The sequence below is a fragment of the Lygodium microphyllum genome, chromosome 15, assembly GCF_053477565.2.
Source record: "Lygodium microphyllum isolate KBCC chromosome 15, Lygodium_microphyllum_v1.1.10, whole genome shotgun sequence".
Classification (NCBI taxonomy): Eukaryota; Viridiplantae; Streptophyta; class Polypodiopsida; order Schizaeales; family Lygodiaceae; genus Lygodium; species Lygodium microphyllum.
This window is the reverse complement of record NC_141149.1, coordinates 6,225,686-6,241,852: the sequence shown is the minus strand read 5'-3', so window position 1 is coordinate 6,241,852 and position 16,167 is coordinate 6,225,686. Positions and strand designations below refer to the sequence as shown.

Here is a 16,167-nt window from a genome sequence, read left to right as displayed (position 1 = left end):
CTTACGTGGATCTCCCTGTTTTGATTGTCATGCGTCTCAACCACGCTCGTCTTGATCATGGTTTGCAGATTCTGCGATCTCATCTTATTTGTTTTCTCTCGACATACAGGCATGGCCAATTGCGTAATTGTTAACGGATATCCGTCTGGCCAACGTTCGGCTCCCTTCTTCGAAGGACAAGGCTTTCCGGGGTTGAAAGAAAAGATGATGCTAATTGTTGAAGGTGACGAATTATTTGATATTTGATATTTGATAGTTCTCGTCGTGCTCTCGAATCTTGTCGAAACCGCTTGTCAATCGGAGTTCTGGATCCAAACTTATGACAGTTCAGGATTCAAGACAGCAATTCTGCTCGAATCTGCGATTTTTTATTTAAAACTGTAATTCTAATTGCAGTTCGTTAATCCCTAATTACAATTTGTTAATCGCTCGTCTTCGTTAATGATGTTAATTACGACAAGCGAACATCTTGCTTTTTTTAGCGACGTTTTATTATCGTTCACGTTCTTTGCTCGACCGAAATAGCACCTTTCTTATATGCGTCATCTCGCCTTGCACGTTGCGTCTCTCTATTTTGGGCTTTCTTTTTAGTCACTCAATACTTTTCGTCATTCTTACGTGCATCTCCCTATTTTGATTGTCATGCATCTCAACTATGCTCGTCTTGATTATGCTTTGCAGATTCTGCGATCTCATCTTATTTGTTTTCTCTCGACATACAGGCATGGCCAATTGCGTAATTGTTAAGGAGTATCCGTCTGGCCAACGTTCGGTTCCCTTCTTCGAAGGACAAGGCTTTCCAGGGTGGAAAGCAAAGATGATGCTAATTCTTGAAGGTGACGAATTATTTGATATTCGATATTTGATAGCTCTCGTCATGCTCTCGAATCCTATCAAAACTGCTTGTCAATCAAAGTTCTGGATCAAAAGTTATGACAGTTCAGGATGCAAGACAGCAATTCTGCTCGAATCTGCAATTTTTTATTTAAAACTGTAATTCTAATTGCAGTTCGTTAATCCCTAATTACAGTTTGTTAATCGCTCGTCTTCGACAAGAAAACATCTTGCTAGTTTTAGTGATGCTTTATTATCGTTCACGTTCTCTGCTCGACCGAAATAACACTTTTCTTATATGCATCATCTCGCCTTGCACGTTGTGCCTCTCTATTTTGGGCTTTCTTTTTAGTCACTCAATACTTTTCGTCGTTCTTACTTGCATCTCCCTATTTTGATTGTCATGCGTCTCAACTACGCTCGTCTTGATCATGGTTTGCAGATTCTGCGATCTCATCTTATTTGTTTTCTCTCAACATACAGGCATGGCGAATTGTGTAATTGTTAATGGATATCCGTCTGGCCAACGTTCAGTTCCCTTCTTCCAAGGACAAGGCTTTCCGGGGTGGAAAGCAAAGATGATGCTAATTCTTGAAGGTGACGAATTATTTGATATTTAATATTTGATAGCTCTTGTCGTGCTCTCGAATCCTGTCGAAACCGCTTGTCAATCGGAGTCCTGGATCAAAAGTTATGACAGTTCAGGATTCAAGACAGCATGTCTACTCGAATCTGCGATTTCTTATTTAAACCTATAATTCTAATTGCAGTTCGTGAATCCCTAATTACAGTTTTTTAATCGCTCGTCTTCGTTAATGATGTTGATTACGACAAGCGAACATCTTGCTGTTTTTAGCGATGTTTTATTATCGTTCACGTTGTCGTAGATTTCGTGTAAAGGGTGCAGAACACGAGGTTCAAGATACAGCAAGAAATAAAGACTATCAAGAAGATCTCGATAACACAATATTTGATGCCAAGTTCATTATATTGTTTGTCAAATATTTTACAAAAGAAGAGTAAAAAATAAATGACAAAGCATGTCAATCTGTCCTCTGTTTTTCAATAAGTGTATGAACTTGTTTTCAGGAGCACCAAATAAATCTCTCAGTTTCAAGACTTAATCATAAACAGCTTTACTGTTTCTGTCTAAGGGTACTTTAGGCCATTCATATCATTCAAAAATGAATGACTGTTTGGATCTCTAAGTAGTTGAGATTACAAGGTTCCAAGTCAAGGCCATATTTCACAATGTAGGCATGCAATTTATTACCATCAGCAAGATCTGCCCACTTTCAGCTCTTTTCCTGTCAGTTCCCATATGACTTCTGTAAGGATATCTGAGTAATTAATCCAAGGAGCCTGGTTGCTAGGACATCCATCAAGCGCTTCAATTCTCACAGCTGCAGTATTGTAGTAGTTCACAAAGTATATAAAGCTAAACTCTGCTTCTTTGGAAATGTACAGTAAATCAAAGTGCATGTTCTGCCGATCCTGAGGGCAGCAATCCCTTTCATCTTGTAGTATAATACTGAGGATTCTCCTGTGCTGTACTCAGATTTCAGGGTGAGGTTGCCATTGTTGATGTTCAGCTTCATATCGTCCCTTAGCCTTTAGCACCATTACGTTGAGGACACCAATCTTCAGAACCGACTTGATGGCAACTTGATCCACCTTGCACCTGTCCACCAAAGGCGATCTCCACAGACTCCCCATCTACTCTGGAATCCTGCTGAGACTGTGTGTTAATGTACCCATACTCTGCATCTACTTAACTGGATAAGTTATCAGGTTTCGAAGTGGCGGTGTGAGCACGCATATCACAGGATTTTTGGGGAACGACTCCTTGATCTTCCCAGTTTTTAGATCAGATGTTCTCTCTGTGGGGAAGTAAATGAATCATCGAACCTGTCACACATACATGAGGTCTGTTTTGGTGTGTGTATCTTGCGTGACTTCAACAAATTTCTTCACCATGGTGGTTTGCAATCAAGTTTGTTTGTATATGCAGAGATAATACTGATCCTGGCGTCCTCCTACGCAGTTGAAGCTACTGTCGTTTCTTGTCACAACACTCTTGCTCTCCACACAGCCATCTGGATCATCTCTGATTGTAGAGAGAGCCGAATTGATTGCCTATGATCTGCTAAGGTTTGATGATGATGAAACGAAACTGAGAAGGTCATTCGTCTTTCGTTCCTCTTCGTCGTGTTTATTGATGCCTCCTACTTCGTCTTAAGAGCTCGCCCTTTGTTGTTGCAACAACTTTTGCCATCACCTTCTGTGTTCAGCTTTGTTGTATGCAACTTCAACGTTCTTCTTCTTTGTCTTCTGCTCCATCATCACCTTGTGCGCTATTTCTCTCTTTGGTTTTGTCACCCATGTTTGTCTACAGGTCGGTCCTTCTTCTCCTTCACTAAACGTTTGCTCTTCTTGCGAGCAGGCTGATTGAACCATGTTCAGAAATAGTTCTGCCAGTCCTTCTTGAAATGGCCATTCGGAACAACATTGTTACGCTTCATCTCTGCAAGCGAGGGAGGGTAAAAACGACGGTGAAGTGGCCATGGCAGGCACCCGAGAGCTCAGGATAAATCCTGAATCAGCACTAGGTGTCCTCTCTCACTGCAATTAATGATAATCCTTAAGCAGGAGACAAGATGACTTCTTCCTTGATGCCTTCGACATATGTTCCCTGAGTGTCTTGGTCAAAGACAACCTCAAAGAAGAGCAGACGAGGCGCTCTCATCAAGATTTTGCTCCAGTAGTTGCATTTCCATACCCATTGTCTGCATCACCGATTTCCCCCCCTGTGATAAGTCTGCCCCTGGGTCCTTTCATGCGCCCCCCCCAGCCCGCCATTCTTAGCCTTTTTCAAAAATATCCCCCCTTTCTCCCAGAATAGGCTAGCCCCAAAAAGGCCCAAATTAGTTGTGCGACAGTTGCCCACAGAATTTCCAGTAAGGGGGTAGAACTTTGTGACTTTGCTATCTTTATAAACCTTTTGAATTTTCTTGTGTAAGAGGACCAACCTCTTTTATTGCTGCAGGAATGGCTGCTTCTGCAGCCTTTTGAGGCATGCTTGAAATATTAGTGTTGATGGCAGGAATTACATGACTGAACGTTACCTCTTTCTGTTGAGTATTATGATCTCTGTTTCCAGCAGAATGAGGTGGGTGGGTAGTAATTGCGTCAGCAGAAGTAGCAACATGATCAGGAATTTGAAGAATATTCTCAATGAGATCAGCATCGCCCCAAGCAGCAAAATATTCATCATGTTCACAAAAATCTCCAAGAAGATTATAAATATGGGCAGCCTGGTTAGTGGCTTCAACATAGTCACAAAAGTCATCACCAGAATGAACGTCTAGATTAGGCGCATGCATTAAGGGAATATATACATTGGATGCGGATTATTAAAATGCATCACACAAACAATGAATCACACGCATAAATTAACACAAATGCACAACAAAAGAAATGGAGGTGTATACGACTCGGATGCGCAGCAACACGACATCCACCCCCTCTAAACCTGCGCATCCTCTGGATGTGCCAACTATCCAGGATCATTCAAGTCCACAAACAGGTCAAGTCCATCTTCTGATTCTAGTAGACCTGTTTCTCCATCGGCTTCATCATCTATGTCTTCTGTCTCATCAGCTTCTCTTTCTCCTATCTGCTCTTCTTCTGTCAATGCTTCAAGTGCATATTCGTCATCTTCTCTTCTCTTGAAAATCTTGACTCGTTTTCCAGCAATAGGCACCCTCAATACTGTTCCATCTAATTCAGCCAGCTCATAGGTACCATTGTCAAAAACCTTTTTCACTTCATACGGTCCAAACCATCTTTGAACCATTTTTCTCATGGTACTATGCTGATTTTCTAGACTACTGTCATAGACTAGAACCCAATCTCCTTCTTTTATGGCTCTAGGCCTCAAGCGATGCCTTAAATCAAACCTGTCCTTATTTCTGAGATGGGCTGCTTTCAAACGGTCAACGGCTAGCTGCACATCTTCTGTCCTTCTCTCTAGTTGACGAATCCGAAGGGCTAACAGCTCTTCCCTTGATAAATTCTCATGCCACGGAAGAACACTCCAAGTGAGAGCACAAATTTCAGTAGGCATGACAGGTTTTTGCCCATACATCAACTCCGCAGGCATGTATCCAGTAGTCACACTATGTGTAGAGCGATCAGCCCACAATGCAAAAGGTAGTAATCTCGACCAATCTCCAATCCGTCCTCTACAAGCTTTTGCCAATGCTTTAACTATGGGCGGATGTCCTCTTTCACTTTTGCCATTTCCCTCTGGATTATAGGCAGTAGTAAGAGCCAATTTAATCCCAAGCCGTGAGAAGAATTCTCTAGCTTCATCAGCATCTAGCTCTCCACGATCAGCTGTAATCTTGCCTATACATCCATACCTGCAAAATATTTCTTCCAACAAGAATTTACATACTGTAGTGGTGGTCTTCGTCCGCAACGGTCTCCCTTCAACATAGTTTGTAAGATCCTCCCTAGCCAAGACAAGATATCTCATCTGCCAAAGTCCCACTGGCAAAGTAACCAAGTCTACCACCCACTTGTAATGCATACATAGTGGATAAGTCGGATGCAGCTCATCACGATGTCGCACTAAAGAGTAAAGCTGGCAGTCCCTGCAAGTCTCCACAAAGTGAGAAACATCTTTATACATCCCTTTCCACCAGTATCTTTCTTTGATTTTCTCATAGGTAGCCCACACACCTCTATGTCCAGCCCATGAGCTCTCATGAAACTCTCGCATAATCTGTATTTGCATCGCTACATCACAAACTACTCTCAAGGGCAAGCCTCCTCTTTTTCTTGGATGCTTCCAAAGAAAACCATCTTTCAAGAAATACCCATAAGCCTTCCTTCTGATTTTCTTGAATTCATCATCTGTCCAATCAGCTCTTCGAGTCAATGAACTTAGATATTGTCCAATTTGCAGCCATTCATCAACATAAAGTTCTTCAATAAAAGCTTCAACAGTAGATACATGACAATCATGAATAAGGACAGAAGCAGCAAACTCTGTCTCATCATCTTCTGCAAGCATTGACTCCTCATCCTCATATCTCGCTCTAGAAAGCATGTCAGCAACTGGGTTATCTTTCCCTGATATGTGTCGAAATTCTAGATTCAATGATTTAATATAGGCAATCCACCGAAGCATCGCTATATCTGGAGTCGAGCAACTAGTAATCATGCCAAGCAAAGGTAAACAATCTGTTTCCACAACAACTGAAGCTCCAATAAAATATCATTTGTCACACTTCAGTGCAGTGACTACTCCCCACAACTCTCTTTTGATCTGCGGATATCTCCTTTGTCGCTCATTAAGAACTTTAGCTCCAAAGCGGATAGCATACCTATTTCCATCAGCATCATCCTGTCCCACAGCCCAACCTATGCCAATAGGGCTAGTATCAACTGTCAACATGATAGGCCGTCCACACTGATAATCCGCCTTGCGTAGAGTAGGAGCTGATTGCAACAGCTTCTTGAGCTTACGCATGGCTTTTGAATGCTTCTCATCCCAATGAAATTTCTGCCCCTTTCGAAGCAGCTGATAGAGAACATCTGCAATATGAGCAAAATGAGGAATCCAAATCATGTAAAATACACAAGCTCCCACAAATTTCCGCACCTCTGAAGTAGTCGAGCAATACTCTGCAATCCTGTTTATGGCATCCACCTTTGCAGGAGAAGGCTCTCTGCCATAATATCCAACCATATGCCCAACTATGATGACTTCATTAACACCAAATACAGATTTCAGCCCTGAAAGTGTCAAATTTACCTCCTCTAATCGTGTCAAAATTTGCTCACAAGCAATCAAGTGATCAGCCACAAACTGTCTACATCCACGCAAATCAAGACTTTCATTCTTTTCTTCTTCTGCACAACCCTTAATAGGCACATCATCTAGAAAAGGCATGGTATACTGCGGAATATAGTCTCAAAGAACTCTATGCATAGCATTCATCATATGAGCAACTGAGTTTGTAGCACCTTGAGGCAAGGTACACATCCTTACAAGACCAATAGGTGTCCGCATAGTAGTAATATCAGCAATTCTACTCGAATCTACGATTTCTTATTTCAAACTATAATTCTAATTGCAGTTCGTGAATCCCTAATTACAGTTTGTTAATCGCTCATCTTCGTTAATAATGTTGATTACGACAAGCGAACATCTTGCTGTTTTTAGCGATGCTTTATTACGTTCTTTGCTCGACCGAAATAGCACTTTTCTTATATGCGGTATCTCGCCTTGCACGTTGCGCCTCTCTATTTTGCGCTTGCTTTTTAGTCACTCAATACTTTTCGTCATTCTTACGTGGATCTCCCAATTTTGATTGTCATGCGTCTCAACCACGCTCGTCTTGATCATGGTTTGCAGATTCTGCGATCTCATCTTATTTGTTTTCTCTCGACATACAGGCATGGCCAATTGCGTAATTGTTAGCGGATATCCGTCCGTTCGGTTCCCTTCTTCCAAGGACAAGGCTTTCCTGTGTGGAAAGCAAAGATGATGCTAATTCTTGAAGGTGACGAATTATTTGATATTTGATATTTGATAGCTCTCGTCGTGCTCTCGAATCCTGTCAAAGCCGCTTGTCAATCGGAGTTCTGGATGAGAAGTTATGACAGTTCAGGATTCAAGAAAGCAATTCTACTCGAATCTGCGATTTCTTATTTAAAACTATAATTCTAATTGCAGTTCGTGAATCCCTAATTACAGTTTGTTAATCGCTTGTCTTCGTTAATGATGTTGATTACGACAAGCGAACATCTTGCTGTTTTTAGCGATCTTGTATTATCGTTCACGTTCTTTGCTCGACCGAAATAGCACTTTTCTTATATCCGTCATCTCGCCTTGCAGGTTGCGCCTCTCTATTTTGGGCTTTCTTTTTAGTCACTCAATACTTCTCGTCGTTCTTACGTGCATCTCCCTATTTATATTGTCATGCGTCTCAACTACGCTCGTCTTGATCCTGGTTTGCAGATTCTGCGATCTCATCTTATTTGTTTTCTATCGACATACAGGCATGGCCAATTGCGTAATTGTTAACGGATATCCGTCTGGCCAACGTTCGGTTCCCTTCTTCCAAGGACAAGGCTTTCCGGGGTGGAAAGCAAAGATGATGCTAATTCTTGAAGGTGACGAATTATTTGATATTTAATATTTGATAGCTCTCGTCGTGCTCTTGAATCCTGTCAAAACCGCTTGTCAATCGGAGTTCTGGATCAAAAGTTATGACAGTTCAGGATTCAAGACAGCAATTCTACTCGAATCTGCTATTTCTTATTTAAAACTATAATTCTAATTGTAGTTCGTGAATCCCTAATTACAGTTCGATTTCGTTAATGATGTTGATTACGACAAGCGAACATCTTGCTATTTTTAGCGATGTTTTATTATCGTTCACGTTCTTTGCTCATCGGAAATAGCACTTTTCTTATATGCGTCATCTCGCCTTGGACGTTGCGCCTCTCTATTTTGGGCTTTCTTTTTAGTCACTCAATACTTCTCGTCGTTCTTACTTGCATCTCCCTATTTTGATTGTCATGCGTCTCAACTACGCTCGTCTTGATCATGGTTTGTAGATTCTGCGATCTCATCTTATTTGTTTTCTCTCGACATAGAGGCATGGCCAATTGCGTAATTGTTAGCCGATATCCCTCTGGCCAACGTTCGGTTCCCTTCTTCCAAGGACAAGGCTTTCCTGGGTGGAAAGCAAAGATGATGCTAATTCTTGAAGGTGACGAATTATTTGATATTTGATATTTGATAGCTCTCGTCCTGCTCTCGAATCCTGTCGAAACCGCTTGTCAATCGGAGTTCTGGATCACAAGTTATGACAGTTCAGGATTCAAGACAGAAATTTTGCTCGAATCTGCGATTTTTTATTTAAAACTGTAATTCTAATTATAGTTCATTAATCCCTAATTACAGTTTCTTAATCGCTCGTCTTCGTTAATGATGTTAGTTATGACAAGCGAACATCTTGCTTTTTTTAGCGATGTTTTATTATCGTTCACGTTCTTTGCTCGACTGAAATAGCACCTTTCTTATATGCGTCATCTCGCCTTGCATGTTGCATCTCTCTATTTTGGGTTTTTTTTTTAGTTACTCAATACTTTTCGTCGTTCTTACGTGCATCTCCCTATTTTGATTGTCATGCATCTCAACTATTCTGCTCGAATCTGTAATTTTTTATTTAAAACTGTAATTCTAATTGCAGTTCGTTAATCCCTAATTACAGTTTGTTAATCGCTCGTCTTCGTTAATGATGTTGATTACGACAAGCAAACATCTTGCTAGTTTTAGCGATGCTTTATTATCGTTCACGTTCTTTGCTCGACCGAAATAGCACTTTTCTTATATGCGTCATCTCGCCTTGCACGTTGTGCCTCTCTATTTTGGGCTTTCTTTTTAGTCACTTAATACTTTTCGTCGTCCTTACCTGCATCTCCGTATTTTGATTGTCATGCGTCTCAACTACGCTCGTCTTGATCATGGTTTGCAGATTCTGCGATCTCATCTTATTTGTTTTCTCTCGACATAGAGGCATGGCCAATTGCGTAATTGTTAGCCGATATCCGTCTGGCCAACGTTCGGTTCCCTTCTTCCAAGGACAAGGTTTCCTGTGTGGAAAGCAAAGATGATGCTAATTCTTGAAGGTGACTAATTATTTGATATTTGATATTTGATAGCTCTCGTCCTGCTCTCGAATCCTGTCGAAACCGCTTGTCAATCGGAGTTCTGGATCACAAGTTATGACAGTTCAGGATTCAAGACAACAATTTTGCTCGAATCTGCGATTTTTTATTTAAAACTGTAATTCTAATTGCAGTTCGTTAATCCCTAATTATAGTTTGTTAATCGCTCGTCTTCATTAATGATTGTGATTACGACAAGCCAACATCTTGCTATTTTTAGCGATGCTCTATTATCGTTCACGTTCTTTGCTCGACCGAAATAGCACTTTTCTTATATGCGTCATCTCGCCTTGCCCGTTGCGCCTCTCTATTTTGGGAATTCTTTTTAGTCACTCAATACTTTTCGTGGTTCTTACGTGGATCTCCCTATTTTGATTGTCATGCGTCTCAACTATGCTGGTCTTGATCATGGTTTGCAGATTCTGCGATCTCATCTTATTTGTTTTATCTCGACATATAGGCATGGCTAATTGCGTAATTGTTAACGGATATCTGCCTGGCCAACGTTCGGCTCCCATCTTCCAAGGGCAAGGCTTTCCTGGGTGGAAACCAAAGATGATGCTAATTCTTGAAGGTGACGAATTATTTGATATTTGATATTTGATAGCTCTCGTTGTGCTCTCAAATCCTGTCAAAACCGCTTGTCAATAGGAGTTCTGGATCAAAAGTTATGACAGTTCAGGATTCAAGACAGCAATTCTGCTCGAATCTGCAATTTTTTATTTAAAACTGTAATTCTAATTGCAGTTCGTTAATCCCTAATTACAGTTTGTTAATCGCTCGTCTTCGTTAATGATGTTGATTACGACAAGCAAACATCTTGCTAGTTTTAGCGATGCTTTATTATCGTTCACGTTCTTTGCTCGACCGAAATAGCACTTTTCTTATATGCGTCATCTCGCCTTGAACGTTGCGCCTCTCTATTTTAAGCTTTCTTTTTAGTCACTCAATACTTTTCGTCGTTCTTACCTGTATCTCCCTATTTTGATTGTCATGCATCTCAACTACGCTCGTCTTGATCATGGTTTGCAGTTTCTGCGATCTCATCTTATTTGTTTTCTCTCGACATACAGGCATGGCCAATTGCGTAATTGTTAACGGATATCCGTCTGGCCAACGTTCGGTTCCCTTCTTCCAAGGACAAGGCTTTCCGGGGTGGAAAGCAAAGATGATGCTAATTCTTGAAGGTGACGAATTATTTGATATTTAATATTTGATAGCTCTCGTCGTGCTCTCGAATCCTGTCAAAACCGCTTGTCAATTGGAGTTCTGGATCAAAAGTTATGCAGTTTAGGATTCAAGACAGCAATTCTACTCGAATTTGCGATTTCTTATTTAAAACTATAATTCTAATTGCAGTTCGTGAATCCCTAATTACAGTTTGTTAATCGCTCGTCTTCGTTAATGATGTTGATTACGACAAGCGAACATCTTGCTGTTTTTAGCGATGTTTTTTTATCGTTCACGTTCTTTGGTCGACCGAAATAGCACTTTTCTTATATGCGTCATCTCGCCTTGCACGTTGTGCCTCTCTATTTTGGGCTTGCTTTTTAGTCACTCAATACTTTTCATTGTTCTTACCTGCATCTCCCTATTTTGATTGTCATGCGTCTCAACTAGGCTCGTCTTGGTCATGGTTTGCAGATTCTGCGATCTCATCTTATTTGTTTTCTCTCGACGTACAGGCATGGCCAATTGCATAATTGTTAGCGGATATCCGTTCGGTTCCCTTCTTCCAAGGACAAGGCTTTCCTGTGTGGAAAGCAAAGATGAAGCTAATTCTTGAAGGTGACGAAATATTTGATATCTGATATTTGATAGCTCTCGTCGTGCTCTCGAATCTTGTCCAAACCGCTTATCAATCGGAGTTCTGGATCAAAAGTTATGACAGTTCGGGATTCAAGACAACAATTCTGCTCGAATCTGCGATTTTTTATTTAAAATTGTAATTCTAATTGAAGTTCATTAATCCCTAATTAGAGTTTGTTAATCTCTAGTCTTTGTTAATGATGTTGATTACGACAAGCCAACATCTTGCTATTTTTAGCGATGTTTTTTTATCGTTCACGTTCTTTGCTCGACCGAAATAGCACTTTTCTTATATGCGTCATCTCGCCTTGAACGTTGCGCCTCTCTATTTTAAGCTTTCTTTTTAGTCACTCAATACTTTTCCTCGTTCTTACGTGCATCTCCCTATTTTGATTGTCATGCGTCTCAACTACGCTCGTGTTCATCATGGTTTGCAGATTCGGCGATCTCATCTTATTTGTTTTCTCCCGACATACAGGCATGGCCAATTGTGTAATTGTTAACGGATATCCGCCTGGCCAACGTTCGGTTCCCTTCTTCCAAGGACAAGGCTTTCTGGGGTGGAAAGCGAAGATGATGCTAATTCTTGAAGGTGATGAATTATTTGATATTTGATATTTGATAGCTATCGTCGTGCTCTCAAATCCTGTCGAAACTGCTTGGCAATCGAAGTTCTGGATCAAAAGTTATGACAGTTCAGGGTTGAAGACAGCAATTCTGCTCGAATCTGCGATTTTTTATTTAAAACTATAATTCTAATTGCAGTTCATTAATCCCTAATTACAGTTCGACTTCGTTAATGATGTCGATTACGACAAGTGAACATCTTGCTATTTTTAGCGATGTTTTATTATTGTTCACGTTCTTTGCTCGACCGAAATAGCACTTTTCTTATATGCGTCATCTCGCCTTGCACGTTGCGCCTCTCTTTTTTGGGCTTTCTTTTTAGTCACTCAATACTTTTCGTCGTTCTTACGTGCATCTCCCTATTTTGATTGTCATGCGTCTCAACTACGCTCGTCTTGATCATGGTTTGCAGATTCTCCGATCTCATCTTATTTGTTTTCTCTCGACATACGGGCATGGCGAATTGTGTAATTGTTAGAGGATATCCGTTTGGCCAACGTTCGGTTCCCTTCTTCCAAGGACAAGGCTTTCCGGGGTGGAAAGCAAAGATGATGCTAACTCTTAAAGGTGACGAATTATTTGATATTTGATATTTGATAGCTCTCGTCGTGCTCTTGAATCCTGTCGAAACCGCTTGTCAATCGGAGTTCTAGATCAAAAGTTATGACAGTTCAGGATTCAAGACAACACTTCTGCTCGAATCTGCGATTTTTTATTTAAAACTGTAATTCTAATTCCAGTTCGCTAATCCCTAATTACAGTTTGTAAATTGCTCGTCTTCGTTAATGATGTTGATTACGACAAGCGAACATCTTGCTATTTTTAGCGATGTTTTATTATTGTTCACGTTCTTTGCTCGTCCGAAATAGCACTTTTCTTATATGCGTCATCTCGCCTTGCACGTTGCGCCTCTCTATTTTGGGCTTTCTTTTTAGTCACTCAATACTTTTCGTCGTTCTTATGTGCATCTCTCTATTTTGATTGTCATGCGTGTCAACTACGCTCGTCTTGATCATGGTTTGCAGATTCTGTGATCTCATCTTATTTGTTTTCTCTCGACATACAGGCATGGCCAATTACGTAATTGTTAGCGGATATCCGTCTGGCCAACGTTCGGTTCTGTTCTTCCAAGGACAAGGCTTTCCGGGGTGGAAAGCAAAGATGATGCTAATTCTTGAAGGTGACGAATTATTTGATATTTGATATTTGATAGCTCTCGTCGTGCTCTCGAATCCTGTCGAAACCGCTTGTCAATCGGTGTTCTGGATCAAAAGTTATGACAGTTCAGGATTCAAGACAGCAATTTTGCTCGAATCTGTAATTTTTTATTTAAAATTGTAATTCTAATTATAGTTCGTTAATCCCTAATTACAGTTTGTTAATCGCTCATCTTCGTTAATGATGTTGATTACGACAAGCGAACATCTTGCTATTTTTAGCGATGTTTTATTATCGTTCACGTTCTTTGCTCGACCGAAATAGCACTTTTCTTATATGCGTCATCTCGCCTTGCACGTTGTGCCTCTCTGTTTTGCGCTTGCTTTTTAGTCACTCAATACTTTTCGTCGTTCTTACGTGCATCTCCCTATTTGGATTGTCATGCATCTTAACTACGCTTGTCTTGATCATGGTTTGCAGATTCTGCGATCTCATCTTATTTGTTTTCTCTCGACATACAGGCATGGCCAATTGCGAAATTGTTAGCGGGTATCCGTCCGTTCGGTTCCCTTCTTCCAAGGACAAGGCTTTCCTGGGGGGAAAGCAAAGATGATGCTAATTCTTGAAGGTGACGAATTATTTGATATTTGATATTTGATAGTTCTCGTCGTGCTCTTGAATCCTGTCGAAACGGCTTGTCAATCGGAGTTCTGGATCAAAAGTTATGACAGTTCAGGATTCAAGACAGCAATTCTGCTCGAATCTACGATTTTTTATTTAAAACTGTAATTCTAATTGCAGTTCGTTAATCCCTAACTACGGTTTGTTAATCGCTAGTCTTCGTTAATGATGTTGATTACGACAAGCCAACATCTTGCTATTTTTAGTGATGTTTTATTATCGTTCACGTTCTTTGCTCGACCGAAATAGCACTTTTCTTATATGCATCATCTCGCCTTGCACGTTGCGCCTCTCTATTTTGGGCTTTCTTTTTAGTCACTCAATACTTTTCCACTACAAGGATTTGGGCCATTAGCGACGCCGATTAGCGACGGCAGATAGCTGCGTCGCTATTGGCGCCGCTATTGCCGTCGCTAATAGCGTCGCTATTTGCGACGCAAATAGCGACGCCAATAGCGACGGGCCGCAGGGAAAAAACGCAGCCAAAACCCGAGCGCTGTTTTCATTTATTTTGCTTCGAGTTTTGAGAGCGAGAGCGAGGGATAGAGCGACCGTCGTGAGAGAAGAAGAGGAAGAAGACTTGCCGCCGCCGCTGCCGCCGCCACCGCCGTTGTTCGCGAAGGAGAGGAGGAGCCTTCATCGCAAAGAGAAGCCCCCCCACGCTCGCCATATCTCATTGCTGAGTCTCCCTCTCTCTTTCTTTTGCTTGTTCAAGGTTTAAATCACTCTCTTTTGCTTGTTTAGGAGAGGAAATGAAAGAGAAAGAGAGGGAGAGGGAGAGAAATCCCTTTTGCTTGTTTAATGTTTAAATCACTTTCTTTTTTGCTTGTTTAGGAGAGGAAATGAGAGAGTAAGAGAGAAAGACAGGGAGAGGGAGAGAGAGAGGGAGGGGGAGGAAATGAGAGAGGGAGAGAAAGAGAAAGAGAGGGAGAGGGAGGGAGAGTGCATTCTCTCTCTCCCTCTCCCTTTTGCTTGTTTAATGTTTAAATCACTTTCTTTTTTGCTTGTTTAGGAGAGGAAATGAGAGAGAAAGAGAGGGAGAGAAAGAGAGGGAGAGGGAGAGGGAGGGGAAGGAAATGAGAGAGGGAGAAAAAGAAAAAGAGAGGGAGAGTGCATTGTCTCTCTCCCTCTCCCTTTTGTTTGTTTAATGTTTAAATCACTTTATTTTTTGCTTGTTTAGGAAATGAGAGAGAAAAAGAGATAGAGAGGGAGAGAAAGAGAAAGAGAGGGAGAGGGAGAGGGAGAGGGAGGGGAAGGAAATGAGAGAGGGAGAGAAAGAGAAAGAGAGGGAGAGGGAGAGGGAGAGAAAGAGAAAGAGAAAGAGAGGAAGAGTGCATTCTCTCTCTCCCTCTTCCTCTTTTTCTCTCCCTCTCTCTCCCTCTCCCTCTCTTTCTCTCTTTGTCTCTCATTTCCTCTCCTAAACAAGAAAAAAAGAGAGGGAGAGAAAGAGAGGGAGAGGGAGGGGAAGGAAATTTAAGATAATAGACTTATTGATAATGGTATGCAATGTGCTTTGCCATGGGCCACGTACATTGGTGACTCTTTAAGATGGCTTAAAAATTGTCAATTCCTTCATAATGTCCAAGTAGGGGATCTAATTGTGATATGCATAATTCATTATTTTTGTATTAACTTTATAGGCATAACAAATTAGAAATCATTCCAACTAGTCAACGGAAGGACTAAAAGAAAATGATACCCTAGCTAATGGTCATTACGGTACTTCATCAAAATGAACCCAAAAGTATTGTTATAGAAGAAGAAACCCTTAAATTGAGTATAGGATATTTTCTCTCAGGTCTTATGACTATGAGTAGAATTGATTGAAATAAATTTTATTACTGTAGTTATTAAATTTCATAGATGGCACGCATTAATTTTAATACGTGATCCTAGGACAAAAAAACCACATTTCTAAGATGCTTTTTGTTGAGACTGATTTATTATTAGACTAAGAGATCCTCAATGATGCTCAAAATGGATTACTTATACTCAAAGCCGAGATATAACAAATAATTATCTACCGGGACAAACAAATCCTTGAGCATGATACAAGGCCGAGATATAACATCGGAAAATCTCTCAACTACTATATACAATGCAAGATTTATGGTCAACTTGCAACTTGATGTACATCTCCATAAAGCTATCCATTTAAGCCTCGTTTGCTGTAATGTAGATAAGATAGAAAACGAAGAAGGTCTTATTGTTCAAGACCGCAAGACGTATCTTAATCAACGTGTCCCATGTCCTTGCTCTCAATGCAAGTTGGCAATTAGACGAAAACGTCGATTGCCTATAGAACAC

General features: G+C 40.8%; 1 protein-coding gene across 1 annotated transcript in view; it reads right to left on the bottom strand.

Moving 5' to 3' along the window:
* Positions 1–2,109: 2,109 nt before the first annotated feature.
* Positions 2,110–16,167, bottom strand: part of LOC148024233 (uncharacterized) — a gene marked incomplete at its 5' end in the record, with an annotated part of 78,580 nt that continues 64,522 nt past the window's right edge. Inside the window, 3 exons of the mRNA XM_087695057.1 lie at positions 2,110–2,382; positions 2,516–2,572; positions 3,864–4,148. Of these exons, the coding sequence (XP_087551183.1) occupies positions 2,110–2,382; positions 2,516–2,572; positions 3,864–4,148 (615 nt within the window). The remainder of the gene's footprint in view (positions 2,383–2,515; positions 2,573–3,863; positions 4,149–16,167) is intronic.